This window comes from Sphaeramia orbicularis, chromosome 9 (genome assembly GCF_902148855.1).
Source record: "Sphaeramia orbicularis chromosome 9, fSphaOr1.1, whole genome shotgun sequence".
Lineage (NCBI taxonomy): Eukaryota > Metazoa > Chordata > Actinopteri > Kurtiformes > Apogonidae > Sphaeramia > Sphaeramia orbicularis.
The window spans coordinates 2,149,236-2,167,878 of record NC_043965.1 but is presented as its reverse complement, the minus strand read 5'-3'; the positions used below and the strand labels follow the sequence as shown (position 1 = coordinate 2,167,878).

At 36.1% G+C, this 18,643-nt stretch overlaps 1 protein-coding gene across 6 annotated transcripts in view; it reads left to right on the top strand.

The window, feature by feature from the left end:
• LOC115425887 (ral guanine nucleotide dissociation stimulator-like) overlaps positions 1-18,643 on the top strand; it is a 101,901-nt gene that overhangs the window by 63,092 nt on the left and 20,166 nt on the right. For 5 of the 6 annotated variants that reach the window (XR_003936284.1, XM_030143736.1, XM_030143740.1 and 2 more), the window contains exons 2-4: positions 15,095-15,399; positions 16,668-16,742; positions 18,156-18,349. Coding sequence is in view for 5 of the 6 variants with exons in the window: in XM_030143736.1 (XP_029999596.1) it covers positions 15,095-15,399; positions 16,668-16,742; positions 18,156-18,349 (574 nt within the window). In the remaining variant the exon portion in view is untranslated. The remainder of the gene's footprint in view (positions 1-15,094; positions 15,400-16,667; positions 16,743-18,155; positions 18,350-18,643) is intronic. The other variant, XM_030143737.1, reaches the window with a different exon arrangement.

Genomic DNA, 18,643 nt, shown 5'->3' with positions numbered 1-18,643 from the left:
AGATCTGAACCTTTGAATCATTTACTGTAAAACTACAGGACTCACTCACTCATGTTGACAGTGTTCTATTGCTGTTATATACTATATATTATATACTGTGCTTTTCAAATGTTCAGAAACATTTTAAAATTATTAAAAATCTTTTAAAAAAATGTAAATATTTCAAACATGAAAGAATTCTTCTGTGGACCCAAATATGATACAAACTTATTTTTAACATGAAAAAATGAAAAAAGTGTCATAAAAACACATTTTTAACCCATAAAGACCCAAACATCCACCAATAACCTAAACTATCTACTGATCTAAACTGTTTAATACCTGTTGATCCACTAATCCTATCAATACATGGAAATAATTGGTGTAAAATACAGTTCTTCATCTTTTCATGGTCATCAGATATGACCCATTTGGACGTTCAGAGGCTCCGTTGTTACCATGGAAACACCATCATCTTCTCCAACATTGATTCACCAGTAAAACCCACAGAGTTGGATCAGTGACAGTGGATGGACACACTGGGTTTACGTTCAGTTAATGACAGATTTGACTGAAACAGGGAGCTGACATAAAAGTGTGGCTGGGTCTTAAAGGGTTAAACCGGGTCATTTTGACCCCCTTGTGCCGCGTTTCCACTGCGTGGTATCGGCTCGGCTTGACTCAACTCGACCTTTTTGCGTTTCCATTATGAAAAAGGACCTGGAATCTGGTACCCGGTACTAGTTTTTTGGTATCACCTCCGCTGAGGTTCCAGGACTGAGGACCAGATACTAAAATGTGACGTGTAAACACTGCAGACCACTGATTGGTCGGACAGTTTGTCTCTGTGACCCGCCCTTTTACAAAAAACAGATGCGGAAGTTGACAGTAAACATAGCGGTAGGTTCATCCACACGATGACAGTCTGTAAAACTCCACCACAGTTTGTCGAGGAGGTTCAGACGTAAAAATTCAGCATGAGTTTGACGAGAGAACACGCAACAAGCGAGTTTATCATCAACTCTGACCAGACGACACGGAAGTAACGCGCCCTGTCGCTATGACAACTAGGTACTGTAAAGTCAGCAGTATCCTGTAGTGGAAACGGTCTCCAGGAGTAGGACCTGGTACCAGAGTGGAGTCGAGCCGGTTCCACGTAGTGGAAACGCAGCATTAAAGCCCAGTGGAGGGTCCACACACTCATACATGTAAGGGTTAAGACGATGAACTGCTGTATATTTAGGTTTTAATTCTCACCCTGTGGTTTTGGCAGGTGGAGTACAGTAGACAGATGAGTTTTCCAGTGCCCCCCCCCCCCCTCCCCCCCCCCGGCGGTGCGTTCATTGTGAACCAGGGGGAAGTCTGTGGCCTGTAATGGATGTGTGCTATTGTTGGCTTTGTTTAGCTGTTGACTGTTTCGGGGGCAGCTTTTCTCTTTCCACTGGGAGTTTCCCCGCTGATCTACATTCAGAGGCCAGGGGGGGGGGGGGGGGGGGGGTGCTGATGATGAGCGCTGTGTGGCCTTGGGGGGGTTTTTGGCTGAGCGTCAGGGTTTACTTTGGTCTGGATGTGTTTGTTTCGGTGCCAGGTGGTTGTTTCAGAAACTACAGGGTCACGTATGACTGATAACTGTTTTATTTTGACGTGCTGTGGCTGTGGGCGGAGCCTTTAAGTCACGCTGCTTTCATATTGGAGGAATTTCACTTGTTGATGTAGCATTCGAAGTATGTTCACCCTGTAAACTCACATTAGAACTGTGAACCATCACTTATCAACCCTTCAAGGCCTTCAACTATTTTTATATCCACTGCCAAATGAATTTTTTTTCACATTAAACCTTTCTTTAGTGATTTATCACCATTTATTATATTATTATCCCCTGCATTTTACTCTTTTTAGTGAAAATTATCTATATATAATTCACTGATCAAACAGATGTTCATTGAAGCTGAAAGTAAATTTAAAGTGTATTATATCAGACAGAGAGAAAACTGAAGTGAAGTGACTTTTTCTGTTAAATATATCATTAACTGAACATAAAAGCAAGCATCTACTACCTTATTTTGTTTATTTCTTTTCACTGGACTTGCTGTTTTATTTGTTTTTGTTCATTTCGTTGCCCACTTTTTAGCTTTTTCTTAAATATTTTGTTCAGTTTGTGGCTTATTTTGTTCATGTTACTATTATTTTGTTTCTATATTTAATTTCTGTCATTTTCTTGATTACTTTGGCTATTTTTGCTAATTTTGTTGCTTATTTTATTCTTATGTACATCCTTTCAGTCAGTTTTTTGCATATTTTTTTCCACATTACTTATTATTTTGTACGTTTTTATTTGTTTTTGTTCATTTTATTTACTTTTTATTAGTATTTTGTATGTATCATTTGAGGTTTTTTCACCCTGTAAACCCACATTAGTTTAGGACAGAACTACCAACCATCACTTATCAACCCTTAAAGGCCCTGAACTATTTTTATATCGACTTCCAAACCTTTTTTAATTGATTTATCACCATTTTTATAATATTATCTTCTGCATTTTACTCTTCTTAGTGAAAATTATTTATATTTAATTCACTGATTATGTAGATGTTCATTAAAGCTGTGAGTAAATTTAAAGGTTATTATATCAAAACAGAGAAAACTGAAGAAAAAAATGACCTTGTATCAAAATCTATCATTAACTGATCATAAACCCAGTGTGTCCATCCACTGTCATTGACCCAACTCCATGGGTTTTACTGGTAAAGGTCCTTTTACAAGAATGTTTTACATTAACTGATAAGAATATATCATTTAGCATCATTTTGGTCCAGTTTATTATCATTCACACGGTCGTATAATGGGAAAACTCCTCAAGAAAACATTTTAAAAGTATCAAAACAAATTAGTTTAAGTGCACTAGGGGACAAATACAGTCTCTTACACATTATTTAACATGAATTTGGTTTTGTTGCTGCACAAAAACCTCGGATTATTATGCAGTACCACGTAAAAACATGGGTTTTACTGGTGAATCAATGTTGTAGAAGATGACGGTGTTTCCACGGTAACTACGGAGCCTCTGAACAATCAAATGGGTCATATCTGATGACCATGAAAAGATGAAGAACTGTATTTTACACCAATTATTTCCATGTATTGATCGGATTAATAGATCAACAGGTATTAAACAGTTTAGATCAGTAGTTGGTTTTGGTTTTTAGGGTTAACTGAATAAATACAGGGTTCTGGATGGGATGAAATGATGAAGTCTCCTCATTTTTCAAGTGTTTTTGTCATTTTCTCCTCACTTTAGAGGTATTTGTTAATTTTTATGCCATATTTCATGGTTTTTAGTTACGTTTTTCCTTATTTTTCAAATTTTTTTCTCATTTTATTCTCACTTTACATGTTTTCGTACATTTTATCCTATGAATAATTGAAGTAAAACTGTATTTTACACCAATTATTTCCATGTATTGATAGGATTAGTGGATCAACAGGTATTAAACAGTTTAGATCAGTAGATGGTTTTGGTTTTTGAGGGTTAACTGAATAAATACAGGGTTCTGGATGGGATGAAATGATGAACTCTCCTCATTTTTCAAGTATTTTTTCTCATTTTCTCCTCATTTTAGAAGGATTTGTTTATTTTTATGCCACATTTTAAGTTTTTCCTTATTTTTCAAGTTTTTTTCTCATTTTATTCTCACTTCATGAGTTTTTGTACATTTTATCCTATGAATAATTGAGGTAAAACTGCATTTTATACCAATTATTTCCATGTATCAATAGGAGTTGTTGATCAACAGGTATTAAACAGTTCAGACCAGTAGATGGTTGTGGTTAAAGGTGGATGTTTGGGTCTTTAGGGGTTAAATTCACCATCATGCTTCTGAACTAGTGAACGAAATCTTTCTATTTGATATATTTGACACATTTCTACGTTGGTTTCGTTGCGTGTTTCGCTTCTCTTTCTCTGCTGAAACACTAAACTACTCATGATGTGGGTCATTGTGTAAAAGGTGTGATCGTACGGTGTTTAATTACAGTTACATAAGTGAAGAGAAGGGATGTACAGACATCGGATACTGAAGAAAGTAACTGGGTCGGATGTCCTGACACTGGGACAAGTTGAATTCTGTTACTTAATGTTTGCGTCATGCGTCTGCAGGGCGTCATGTTTGTTCTGCTTTGTGACTGAATTACAATGTGAAGCTAATTTGACGCATTTGTGTTGTTACATAGTGGAACATTCTTTCCTGAGCAGTTATTTGCTGTATTGTAATTCCTGAAGCTCAGGGACGTCAAACTCATTTAAATGACCAGAAAGAACCAGAAAAAAGAAGAAGAACATGGACATACAATGATCTAGACAAACTCAAATGGAAAACAGATTAACGTTTATTTATATAATCTCATAAAGTTTCACTATGAACATTTACAGGATTTTTTTTTCCTAATAAATTGGATTTTAAAAAAGCAAATCTGTTTTTTTTATTTTTTACTATGACCCTGTTTTAAGCATTTATCAAATATAATAATGATAATTAATGAACAGATATTAAAAGTTAAGTTTTTCCTGAAAAAGAATTGGCAAAAAAAAGAAATTTTTGGCCACTTTAAGTTTAAAACCATCACAGATCTGTAACTCCAGTCGTCCTGTTCTAATGGGTTTCTTTAAAGGCTTAAAGCAGAGGTGTCAAACATGCGTCCCGGGGCCCAAATCTGGCCCACCAAAGGGTCCAGTCTGGGCCCCGGGATGAATTTGTGAAATGCAAAAATTACACTGAAGATGTGAGTCATTTTAGTTCAGGTTCAGTTTAATCTGCAGTGGGTCGGATCAGTCAAATACTAACATAATAATGTATAAATACTCACAACTCCAAATGTTTCTCAAATGTCATTTTACTGTATTTACACTAAAACAAACTATCATTTCACAAAAAACGCAAATAACCTGAACAAATATGAATATTTTGAAATGTCTGAAGAGCAAGTTTACCAATATTCTGTCTGTTATTAAATGTTTTGTGTATTTGTAGATCCACTGTGATCTGTACATTATAACGTACATGTGTAAATGATAAACCGAGACAGAATATTGTTAAAATTGCACTTAGTTTTCTCAACAAATTTCAGTTTGTTCATGTTATTCACATTGTTTAAAAGGATAGTTGGTAGATGTCAACATTTTCATCACATAATTTTACTTTTTTCGCTCTAAAACATAGAGGAAAGTTTGGAGTTGACATTATTTGTATATTATTATGTCATTATTTTACTGGTCTGGGCCACTTCAGATCAGATTTGGCTGAATGTGGAACCTGAACTAAACCCCTGATCTAGACAAACTCAAAGGGAAAATAGTTTAGTTTATTTCTATAATCTTAAAGTTTCATTATGAACATTTACGTTTGTTTTTTTTAAATAATATGCTAAAAAAAAAAAATGCATATCTGTTTTTTTGTTTTGTTTTTATTACTATAACACACTGTTTTAAGCATTTATCAAATAAAATAATAGTTATTAATGGACAGATATTGAAAGTTAAGTTCTTCCTGAAAAATAATTGGCAAAAAAAGGACATTTTCTGCCACTTTTAGTTTAAACCCATCACAGATCTGTAACTCCAGTCCTGTTCTAATGCTTTTCCTTAAAGCCTCTGTCGGTGAAACTGAACCTCTCAGATTCCTGGCCGCTGACTGTTCACTGGAGCTGTTTAAGTAGTAGTGAGAGTTTTGGTTGTCGTGGCAACGCCGCCGTCCTGTCAGAGCGCCGATGAATGGGATCATTATGGTGGTGGGAGGCGACCGGTCGGACGCTGCCCTTGAGCGCTGCTTTTTTGCGGGTTGTCGGTGATAGCGGCGTGGAGCTGATAAGCAGATCTGTGCTGTCAAGGCCTGGGCTGCAGTTGGACAGATTTACAGCCGTTTGTCTGCTCTGGGCTCCTTTATCTACCACAAACCCCCCCACTCCAGCGCTGTCAGGGTCTGTACTGGGGTTACACAGGTTCACGTCCTGTTTACTGGTCATTCTTTAATAATAGACATCTGGTTTCATCCACTCTGCTTCGTAAAACCCCTCAGCTTTGGATGTTTTAACCATTTTTTCAACACTTTATTATGTACTTGAACGCAACATCTGGGCGATAAAACACTAATTTTCGTTACTGCGATGTATTATTGTGTTATTATATTGATCTGTGTTTCTCTTTTGTCTTCGTTGTTTCATGTTGTTTTATTGTTTTTATCCTGTTAAATAAACTCAGATTGTGCTAAGATTTCTATGAGTTACCGTGATTTAAATTCAACAATACATCACAAAATCAGGGCCTAAAGGTGTGTTTTTTGTTTTATTTATTTTTTGTTTTTTTTACTTCTTGATGTTTTTAGGCTTTTTTTGTTTTATCCCTTTCATTGTTTTCATGTTTCAGCCTCATCTTCATTATCTTGTGTTTTTTACGTCATTTTAGTCTTATTTTGTCTTATTTACTTATCTTATTTTACTGAGGGTTTTGCATCCTTCTCATCTTGTTTTGTCTCAACAGGAAAGCGACACAAAAAACGCAACAAATCAAAAACAACATTAAAAAAAGATGAAAATTATGTAAAAGACACAAAACAAATACAGCATCAAACATGAAGAAGTAAAAACACCAAACACACTTACAGCCTCTGACTCTATGATTTATAATTTAATGTTAAATCACATTAAATCATAGTAAATATGAGCACAATCGGATAATTCAACAAGATAAAAACACTGAAACATGAGAAAAAACAAACTTTAGACAAAGACAAATGCATATCAGTATAATAACATAATAATGGTACAATAATACATCACAGTAACGATCATTAGTGTTTTATTATCCTGTTTTAATTCATTATGGAACCGGTTTATGCTGGTTTTCATAACGTGCGTGTTGTGTGTTATTGTTGATTTGTGTCATATTGTTCTGCAGCGTCTTTGTGCGAAGGGAAGGAAAAGTTTTAATCTGAAAAACAGGAATGAGATGAAAGTGAAAACGTGGAATAAATCACACCAAACAGGATCTGTTGAACACGTACTGGTCACAGCGCCCACATGTTTGGGATGTTTCAGCTCGTTGTGGTTTAATTCTCATCCTTGGATCACTGTTTCTGTTTCGCCTTAATACAAATAATGACAAATACAAATGTTTTTCTTTGTTTTAGTGCAAAAAAGTAAATTTTATAACTATTTTTTTTAACTATTCTTGAATAAAAAAATGTGAATAACCTGAAATGTCTTAAGAGAAATAAGTGCAAATTTTTTTTATGATATTCTGCCTGTTACTAAATGTTTGGTGTATTTGTAGATCCACTGTGATCTGTATGTTATAATGTACATGTGTAAATGATAAACTGAAACAGAATATTGTTAAAATTACACTTAGTTTTCTTAAGAAATTTCAGTTTGTTCATGTTATTCACATTGTTTTAAAGTAGTAGTTGGTAGATGTCAACATTTTCATCACATAATTTTATTTTTTTCACGCTAAATAATGTGAAAAAAATCACGTAGAATAATCTAAGACTTGAACTTCAATCAACATCTCCTTTATCATTGTTTAAAAAGCATCTGAAAAGGCCTTTAATTCATGAAAAAATGTAAGGCTGTATATCATTTGATTTGTATTTGATGATTTGTAATGTGGATTACATTTTTATGGTTTTTATTTTAGTTTATTGTTTCAGTTATATTACATTTTTAAATTCTTTTCCTGTGTATTGTTCATTTTGGGGGAGGTATTCATATAAGCCTTCTTTTTTGGCTTCTGACCTCTCCTGCACAATTTTGTTACTTGTTTGAATGTTGTTTTTTTCCATTGCTATTTTTATTATGTGCAAATAAATAAATAAATAAATAAATAAATAAATCTAATATAATAATAATAATAATAATAATAATAAAAACATAGAGGAAAGTTTTGAGTTGACATTATTTGTATATTATTATCTTATTATTTTACTGGTCCGGCCCACTTCAGATCAAATTTGGCTGAATGTGGAACCTGAACTAAACCCCTGATCTAGACAAACTAAAATGGAAAAAAGCTGAAAGTTTATTTCTACAATCTCATCAAGTTTCATTATGAACATTTACAGTAATAGAGACAGAATATTGTTAAAATTGCTCTAATTTTCTGGGGAAATTTCAGGTTATTTTTCTTTTTTTTTAAAAAAAAAAAAACACTTTAAAAGACACAAACACTCTTAAGTCAGGGGTGTTGAACATAAGGGGCGTGGGCCAAAACAGGGCCACCATCGACTCCAGTCCCTCCCACAGGATGAATTTATGAAATACAAAAATTACACTGACGACAATAACAGTAAAATACACAATGCTTTGTGTATTTGTAGATCCACTCTGATAATACATTTTTTTTAAATGAAGTTTTTTTAAAGGATAGTTTATAGATGTGAACGTTTTCATCATGTAAGTTTACTTTTTTCACTCTGAAGTAGTGATGTCTTGATCTGGATTTTTTTGCTTCCAACCCAAGTTTTTTAGGATTAGTTTTACTGATACCGATCTGATACCGACTTTTTCCAGTAAAATTTTGATTTAAATTTGGAGTCATTATTTAGAGGTTATTATACTATTATTTTACTGTAGATCACATTTGGTCTGAATGTGGAATCTGAACTAAAACAACTACAACACCTTTGACTCTTCATAACTTTAGTATCATTTTTATACTTTCCACATTCAGACTGTGGGACAAATAAGAACTTTCAGCGGGTCGGTTTTGGTCCACGGGCCGTATGTTTACCACTGCTGTAGGGTGTCTATGGACAGGTCCGTCCAGGTATTATATGAGGGTGTGTTCCATGCTGTATGTTAGTGATGCGTGGATCAGCTGGTTACTCATGGGTCGGGTTGGGGCGGGTCCAAAGAACGTCAGTTTATTTGCGGGGCAGGTTGGATCAGGTCAAATAATTCCACAAAAGCCCCACAGATTGGAAAAAATCTGACTCGCGCATCACGTTAAAGTGAAAGTGAAACCTATAGACATTTTACTTATTCTTCTAAGTTCCCCACCGTTGTGCCGCTAATTTTCTTTTACCCGACCTTTGGAAACTTTAATTTGATGGAGCAGGACATATGTTTACCCCCCGCCCCAGCGATCAGCCCAATCTCGTGAGGAAATCCAATCCGATCCGATCTTCTAAAAAATGCCAGATCAGCAGCTAATACCACTCTTTAGATCGGATCGGGACCAAGGTTATTATCGTTAATGAAAACTAACGAAATGATGAAAACTAGAATTGAAAGAACATTTTCTTAACTGAAATAAATAAAAACTATAATTTAGAGCTGCAACCGACTAATCGACTCAAAGTGATCCAAAAACATCATTCAGCCCCAATTCTCCTGAATCAAAGCTTTGTTTCCTTCATTTCTCTGCTGTTAAACATTGGTTCCACTGTTGTGTTTCACACGGACACTTATTGTGACGCACAAAGAAGCTTCAATTCAGGAAAACTGCAATAGAATATTTCCCTTCAGTCAATTCGAGTCGATTAATTGAATGGTGAATCTTTGCATTCGCTTCAAGCACCTAATCAATTAATCGGGTGCAGCTTTACTATAATTAAAAGAAAAAAAATGATAACTACCTGAAACTGTATTGTATGCTTACAAAATTAACTAAAACGTATAAAAATGATAGATAAAATTCCCTTCGTTTTCGTCTTTGTTGATGTCGAATTGATACGAAATCGATTTATTTTGCTTTAGCAATTTTAGTTAGTGGCACCATGCGACACTTTTTGCTCCGTCACTTGTGTTCACTTGTGGTTTCCAGTCGTCTTCTGGTCCCCACTCTACCTGGAAACATGGAGACTAAAGCAGCAGAGTCCTGTCTGGGATTTATTTGAATACGACGACAGAGAAGAAGAGAAAAGAGACGACAAAAAAACTAAAACTAAGCATTTAGAAAAAAACTAAAACTAATAAAACTAGCAAACCTGCGCTAAAAACTAATTAAAACTAATTGAATTAGAGAAAAAAAAGTCAAAACTAAATAAAACTAAACTATAATGAAAAATCCAAAACTATTAGAACCTTGATCGGGACGTCCCTACTCTAAAGCATAGAGAAAAGTTTTGAGTTACTGTTGTTGGTCATTGTTGTCATTCTTTGTAGGTTATTATGTTAATATTTCACATGGATCATATTGGACTGGAGGTGGAACCTGAGTTGGACGCCTCTGGGATACAGTTTCTGTGTCATTACGTCACGTCGAAAATATGAAACTTCTAGGACACAGAGTTGGAACAGGTTTTCCACATTCCCAGGTATCTTTAGTTGAGCCTGTTTCCACGGTAACGGAGTCGGTGCTGATGGAGCTGATAGTAAACAGATACTGACCAACCATGGGGGGAGGTTCGATGGTGGTGGTGTGTGTGTGTGGGGGGGTGATTCACGGTCCCAGGGGCCTGACAGATGACGGAGGAGCTCCAGATTCCTCCAGCCTCAGCTTCGGTGATTCACAGCTCAGACAGACGCCGTTTATTTATAACGCCCACGCTGCCCGCCTACACTCGGAACTTTGTGCTATTTGAGAACGTTTGAATCAACGAGAATGAGAAAGAGAGAGAGTAGGCGACTTCAGTCACTGAGAGTTTAGATGGAGATTCAGTTTAGAGGCTTTTGGAAATGGTTTGGATCATTAAAGAACTGACTGCACTTTATTACAGTTTGATTTGCAGATTCTTTGAGTTGTTTAGTTCTTATTTTACTGATTTTACTAAAGGGCTGGGAAAAGGCAAAAGAAGTTATTTAGAGAGGAAGATGGAACGTGGAAAATGATTTTTAAAAAATGCAACAGAATGGTAATGATATAAAAGACACAACAGAACAGAAGTGATGTAAAAGACACAACAAAAAGAAAACGATATAAAAGATGCAACAAAATAAAAATGACATCAAAGACATGAAACGAAATCAATAAAAAACAAAGACGCAAAAATGTAAGACTAAAACATGAGACTCAATAAAAAGAAAACAATCTTAAAAATGGAACAAAATGAAAATGACATAAAAGACATAAAACAAAATCGATTAAAAAAAAAAACAAGATGCAATATATATGTATATATATATCAGAACCGATATTTTCTAACAGCCCTAATTATGGGATGGATCAGAGCTAGAGTTTTTCTTTTTTCTTTTTTTTTTTTTTTTCAACTTAATTGAAAATATTTGGGTATACAAGACATCAATTTGAATAAACAAACAAGATATTAAAAAGGAAAAAGCATTTGAACAAATAAGTTTAAGAAAATAATGCATAGATTTAAAGACACAAAGCAGAATAGACAAATAATAGTATAAAAAAAAATTATGATTAAAAATAACATCTTACAAAAACACATAAATAAATGCAACAGAAAGTTCAGTCTGTTTTAAAGAATTGTTTATAAATTGCCAGGGTGCTAGAGCTTTTTTTCGTTAAAGATTAATTCTAAAGATTTAATATATTTTTCAAATTCCATCAGGAAGATTTTAAAATTTGGGTGTGTTATGGTATATTTATTTTTATGGATATGAGATTTTCCAAATATACAACAAATTCTAAATTGCGAATGTCATGTTTAAAATATGTAATTACATTTTGGGATGTTATAGTTATTTTTTCATTACTTTTAGATATGATATATTTTTCAATTTTAGACCAGAAATTAGAAGAGTGTTCACACAGAAAGAATAAGTGTAGAGTAGTTTCAGGACAAGAAGGACAAAAGCTAAACTTTTCTTCCACGTCAGAAAATTGAGACAAAATAGCGTTGGAAGGAATACACGTTATGTAAAATCTGGAGATGTAGAATTGTAATTTTGTTTGTAATAGAGTATTTTGGATCAGAGCTAGAGTATAATTTTTTGGTGTATTTATCTGAGGACATCATTAGGTCCATCCTGGGAGTAAATATGTCTACTTTTATTATTGGGTCTAAAAGGATGGAAAAGTGTCAGATCCTAAAATAAACCCAGTTTCATAGAAGGAACCAGAGGACAGTTTACATCATGGGTTGTGATTGAAGACGTCACATGATCTGCCGCATATGATCGTCCTCATTATTTTTCTGTCTCTGTCTGAAATGCAGTGATTGTCCTCGTCTGCTGTCAGATGTTAGAGTTGTTTATCCCATATTAATTAGACCCGTTTATCAGATGTTAATTGGAGTCGTTTATCAGATGTTAATTAGAGCCGTTCAGAACCTCTGTCCTCAGTTTGTGTTTGGATGACCACGCCGTACCGTGACTGATGATGTCACTGTGACGGTCACATCCCCCAGACCGGACCACAGAGCCTCCTTTTGTCTTACTGGTCTTACTGGTGTTTGTGTTGTTGGTTTCTGATCCGGTCTCCGTTCAGAACCAGGCTTTTGTTTGTCCCTGAACATGATTCACAGTCGGACTCAGACCAAAGGGAGGATGAGCGCTCCGACCCGCCGCCATAATTAAAGGCTTTTCTTCACTTTTAGCCTCGTGTTCTGCACTGTGACGTCTTCCCTCTAATCCACGCTGATGTTTACTGGGCTCTGCTTCGGACCATTAGTTTGGGTTTTTATTCAGTCTCTCAGGTCGGTTTGAGATTTCAGTTTAGTTTCAGTTCTTTGAGGAGTCGACTAGTTTGACTCAGTCTGTACTTTTTATAGTATTTAGAAGAAAAACTTGTATTTATTGAAGCTGGAAAATGTGGATGAAAGAACCAATTAGATCTGCAACAACATGTGAATTCATGGATTATCAATAATTAAATTGATCCACGACTATTTTTGTGACTAAGTTTATCAGTTCAAGTCATTTTCCAGGAAAAAAAAAGTTGGTATTTTCTGATTTTTTTTTTTAACCTTTATTTACCCAGGCAAGCAATTAAGAACCGATTCTTATTTACAATTTGATTGATTTAATTGCAGCCTAATATGTTCTAGGTTAGATTAGATTAGATTAGATTAGATATAACTTTATTGATCCCTCAGGAAATTAATATTCCAGTATCAGCACAACACCGAATGTGCACATATAAGAAAATAGTAATAACAAAACTATAGAAACAGTAGAGAAAAAAAAAACAGGCAATTGCACATTGGAAAGAACTAGTAGAAATAATAAAGTATTATTAATAATAAATAATTATGTTATAACATTATAATATGCTCAATATGTACAGATGTAGTTTAATAATCACAGGATAAAAATCCTGTCTATTGATGATGCGTTCAGGGGTAGTTGTTATTCTCAGAAGCCTCCTCTCAGAAACAGACGTGGACTTTAATCTTTGAGTTTCAGTGGATTCACAGCGAAACTCAAAGGTTAAAGTGTCAGTTTGATGTTTCACATGTCAATTCATGGATTATCAATAATTAAATTGATCCACAGATATTTTTGTAACTAAGTTTATCAGTTCAAGTCATTTTCCAGGGAAAAAAGTTGGTATTTTCTGATATTTATTTATTTATTCATTTATTTATTTATTTATTTATTTTTAACTTTTATTTACCCAGGCAAGCAATTAAGAACATATTCTTATTTACAATTGGATTGATTTGATTTGATTGCAGCCTAATATGTTCTAGATTAGATTAGATTAGATTAGATTAGATAGAACTTTATTGATCCGTCAGGAAATTAATATTCCAGTATCAGCTCAACACCAAATGTACACATATAAGAAAATAGTAATAACAAAACTATAAAAACAGTAGAGAAAAAAAAAAAACAGGCAATTGCACATTGGAAAGTACTAGTAGAAATAATAAATAAAGTATGATTAATAATAAATAAGTAATTATGGTATAACATTATAATATGCTCAATATGTATAGATGCAGTTTAATAATCACAGGATAAAAATCCTGTCTATTGATGATGCGTTCAGGGGTAGTTGTTATTTTCAGAAGCCTCCACTCAGAAACAGACGTGGACTTTAATCTTTGAGTTTCAGTGGATTCACAGCGAAACTCAAAGGTTAAAGTGTCAATTTGATGTTTTCACTGTGAACACTGAAGCAGGACTCATGGTGAGGTAAATATTTTGACACTGATTCTGTTGTTGAAAGTTGACATTAACCCTTAAAGACCCAAACCCCCGTTGAACAAACCCATCTACTGATGTTTAATACCTGCTGATCCACTAATCCAATCAATACATGTAAATAATTGGTATAAAGTGCAGTTTTACTGCTATTATTCATGAATAGAATGTACACATACCTGAAAAATGAGAATAAAATCAGCAAAATACTTGGAAAAATAAGGGGAAAAATGAACCATAAACCCTTAGAATATGACATAAAAGTGAACAAATCCTTCTCAAGTGAGGAGAGAATGAGCAAAACACCTGAAAAATGAAGAGAATTCATCTTTTTTTGTAGTTTTCATTATTTCTTTCCTGCTACTCTTTCTTATACTTGCATGGAGTACCTTTAATACACAATAATTTCCCCTGAGATTAATGAAGTATTTTGATTCTAAATCTAATTGTGATTCTAATCGTATCTCTGAAATGGAGTTTCGAGGATATCATGGTTTTACCTCCTTGGTGTTTTGGCGATAACTCAGACAGATGTAGTTGGATTTCTTCTCCTTGATAACCAACATAGGGGACCCCTAGTGGAAGAACCTTATGGATTTCAGCTTCTCTATGAGTTTTATGTCATCCACATGGGGGCGCTGTAGTTGAAAATCAGTTTTTTGGACACAAATCAAGCAATAATTGGCCGATTGAGATCAAATGTGGTTCATATTGGTGGTTTTCCAAATGTCCATGTTCTGTCTGCCATCCAGAGTTCATATGGGGTCACTTTCATTCACTAGGTGGAGTTTTATGGAGTTAAAATGGGTTCTCTGACCATTATTCTGCCACTATCAGGTCCATGGAGCTCAAACTGAGTTCAGATCCATTATTTATAGGTTCTTCTGTTATTATTTTTCTGGTCCGGCCCACTGGAGATCAAATTGGTCTGAATGTGGAACCTGAAAGAACATGAGTTTGAGAGCCCTGGACCAGAGGGTTTTGTTTCGCTGTTAGTTTCTGTTTTAGTCTCCGATATAACCGCGTCTCAAATCTGACGGACCGTCTCCTTTTCCGTCCTCAGAGCTCGACGCAGGAGATTGGCGAGGAGGCCGAGGAGGACGCCATCTTCACCATCACGCTGAGGAAGGTGCAGCTCCACCAGTCGGCCAGTAAGGGGCAGCGGTGGCTGGGCGTGGACACGGACTCGGCCCTGAGCCTCTACGAGACCTGCAAGGTCCGGACCATCAAGGCGGGCACGCTGGAGCGCCTGGTGGAGTACATGGTGTCGGCGTTCAGGGGCAAAGACTCCACCTATGTCACCATCTTCCTCTGCACCTACCGCTCCTTCGCCACCACCAGGCAGGTGCTGGACCTGCTGCTCAACAGGTACAGGGGCGGAGTCACTCTGGTCCAGCTGTGGTTAAAGCAGAAGAAGTGACGCTTCACTGCAGAAAAACTGACAAAGTCCAGGCTCTGAAATGTTTCAAATCCTTTTATCATTTACCTGGATTCTGAAAAATCTTGATATGTTTCCACCAAAATTACCCAGTAAAAACTTTCCCTGAAAACAGTTTTTTAGTAGGGGCGGGACTTCCCTGGAATTGTTGGGGGTGGGGCTGAGGGTTGAAGAATTATGATTGGTGGAACACACTTGCAGCGTTTATATTTAAGCCAGTGGTAGTGTTTTGGTGCTTTCTTACCGCATCTTTTTGTAAATTTCGTCTAATTGTATCATTTTCATGTTTGTCTTTTCATTTTATTGTGTCTTATTTCATTTTAATGTGTTTTTTCTTTATTTAATCTTTTTCGTTTTATTGAATGTTTTTTGTCATTTTTTTTTCGTCTTGAGGGGCGGGGCTTTTGGGATTTTGATATACCTTAGTGTATTTTCACTGAAATTACCTGGTAAAAACTTTCCTTGAAAACAAATCTGTAGTAGAGGGCGGAACTTTTCAGATTCTTGAAATTCTTGGGGGCGGGGCTTAGGGCTGAAGAACTATGATTGACAGAACACACAAGTGTTTACCAACAGTTAAGGCATCAGTGTGTGCGTCTTTTCTGTCAAGATCAACGCATCCTTTTGCGTCTTTTTTTTGTTGCTTTCTTATCGCATTTTTTTAAAGTTTCATCTAATTGTGTCTTTTTCATGTTTTTCTTTTTTATTATGTCTTTTTTGATATATTGCATCTTTATAGTGTTAGTGCATCTTTTTTGTTTTATTGTCTTTTTTGTCTTTTTTTGTCTTATTGTGTTAATTCTTGGGGGCGGGGCTGTGTGCTGAATAACTATATTTGGTTGAACACACTTGGAGCGTTCTGTACTTTGGTTATTCCACCTATCAAGAACTCTGGGGCCTTTGTAAAGTAACCCCCCCCTCCCATTTTTTCAGAGACAGTTTGGTGTTGAGGGACAGTTTTTACTGGGTAATTTCGGTGAAAATGCACCGAGGTTTTTCCAATTCTCAGGTAAATTTAAAGTTCCTGTGGTGGAATAGGTGCTATTTTCATATATTAGTGTCTGCTCGTCTTTTTACGTTGTTGCATCCATTTGGGTTGAAGTGGACCGTGGTGTTAAATGTTAAATACTGATCTGAATTGTGGGTTTTTCTCTTTATTGGCTGTAAAGGCTGAACTGCTCGTGTCTTCCTGTTGTAGGTATGCCAAGCTCCAAAATGTGCCTGCAGCCACAGCCCACCGAGTGTCCCAGGACGACTGCACAGAGCTGAGGAAGTAAGAAAACACCACCTGCAGGGAGCATTCATCACTGAAACCCCCCTGAACCCCCCCCCCCCCCACCACCACCACCACCACCACCACCACCACAGAGTCAGTGGACTGGAGTCTGATAAAACACAGTTCATGAACTGATAAACAAGTCGTAAAAACTAAAGAAAATCTACCTTTGGTTCAGGTTCCACATTTAGACTAATTAAATCTCCAGTGGGTCAGAACCTACGACAACGTTTTAGGACCACATAAGGAAATAAAAACACTTGTCCCTATGAGAATAAAGTCATAAAATATCGAGATAAAACCCGTAATTTTACGACAATAAAAACAAATACTAAAAGAGTCATAATTTTACGAGAATGAAGTCATAATATTATGAGAATAATGTCATCATATTTCAAGTATAAAGCAATAATATTATGAAAATAATGTCAAAATCAAAAATAACAAAGAAAAACAAAAAACTAAATATATTTAAATTTATGTTGTGAAGTAATTATTGAGGCATAAACGCTAAACTTGGAGGTTGCAGGTTCTTAATTGGTAGTATTTAACCCTTTCATGCATACTGGTCACTCCGGTGGACAGTTATTCTACAGCTGTTCTCTTGTGTATTCGTGGGTTTTGTTGTTTTAGTTCCATATCAGCCGACACAGTGGACACTTAAGCATCATTCCATACACTGCAATTCATACCATTACTGAAACTTTGCTGTTCTTGATAAACCTGATCTGCAGAAACATATTTGAGTGTAAATCAACTGTTATTTGTTAGACAAAAAGGTTTTTCTTTTGCATATTATCTCCTTGAAGTGAGTAATAACTAGCATTAGAATATGTTAAAATGTGAGAAGACATCAGATTAGCAGCATTAAAAATGTTTTTATTTCATTGTTTTCATCTCACTTCCTGATATTGGGTTTTAAACACGTTTCTTTACTTCAAAAATTAAATGCATGGACATTATGTAACTCCATGAAAAGAAAAAAAAACTCGATCCCATTGGTTTTTTTTTCAGGCCTAAGGAGGAATAAAAACTCAAGAAAAAAATCTTGACAAAGGTTGTCATAATTCATGCATGAAAGGGTTAATAAACTGGACCTGTATGATTTGGTTTTGTTCGTTCATTGTATTTTTATTCTGGGAGAGCTTTTCATGGTGCGTTCAGGTGCTTCTCATAGACCTCTACTTCATATCAAGAGTGAAGGACTGATTAAATTTTCCAAACCCTCAGAGTAAACTGAATGTATTTGGTTTCTGGATCGCTGCTTGAATCTAAAACATTCCTTTTACAGACTCTGACTTTGGCCGATGGAGGTTCTAATTATCATTTTTCCGTAATGGTCTGTATTTACTGATGAACTGCGCTGCAGCTCTAACTGGAATTCTCTCTTCTTTGGTTTGTTCGTGGCAGCACTGTGTCGTCCATCCTGGGCGCCTGGTTGGACCAGTACTCGGAGGACTTCTGGACCCCCCCCAGCTACGACTGTCTGCACCAGCTTCTGTCCTACCTGCACGTCCACTTCCCCGGCTCGGACCTGGAGCGCCGAGCCCGGAACCTCCTGGCCCACTTCCACCGGCGGCAGCAGTGTGAGCCTGATCCTGATGGTATGAAGGCAGGACAGACCAGGGCCCAGATCCAGACCTGTGTGTGTTCAGGGGTTCATATGAGTCTAAGGAGACCTAGAGCAGGATCTGTGTGTGTGTGTGTGTGTGCGTGTGTGTGTGTGTGGGTGCGTGTGTGTGTGTGTGTGTGGGGGGGGGGGGTGGTGCGTGTGGTGTGTGTGTGTGTGTGTGTGTGTGTGTGTGTGTGCGTGCATGTGTGTGTGTGTGTGTGGGTGCGTGTGTGTGTGTGTGTGTGGGGGGGGGGGGGGGTGCGTGTGTGTGCGTGTGTGTGTGTGT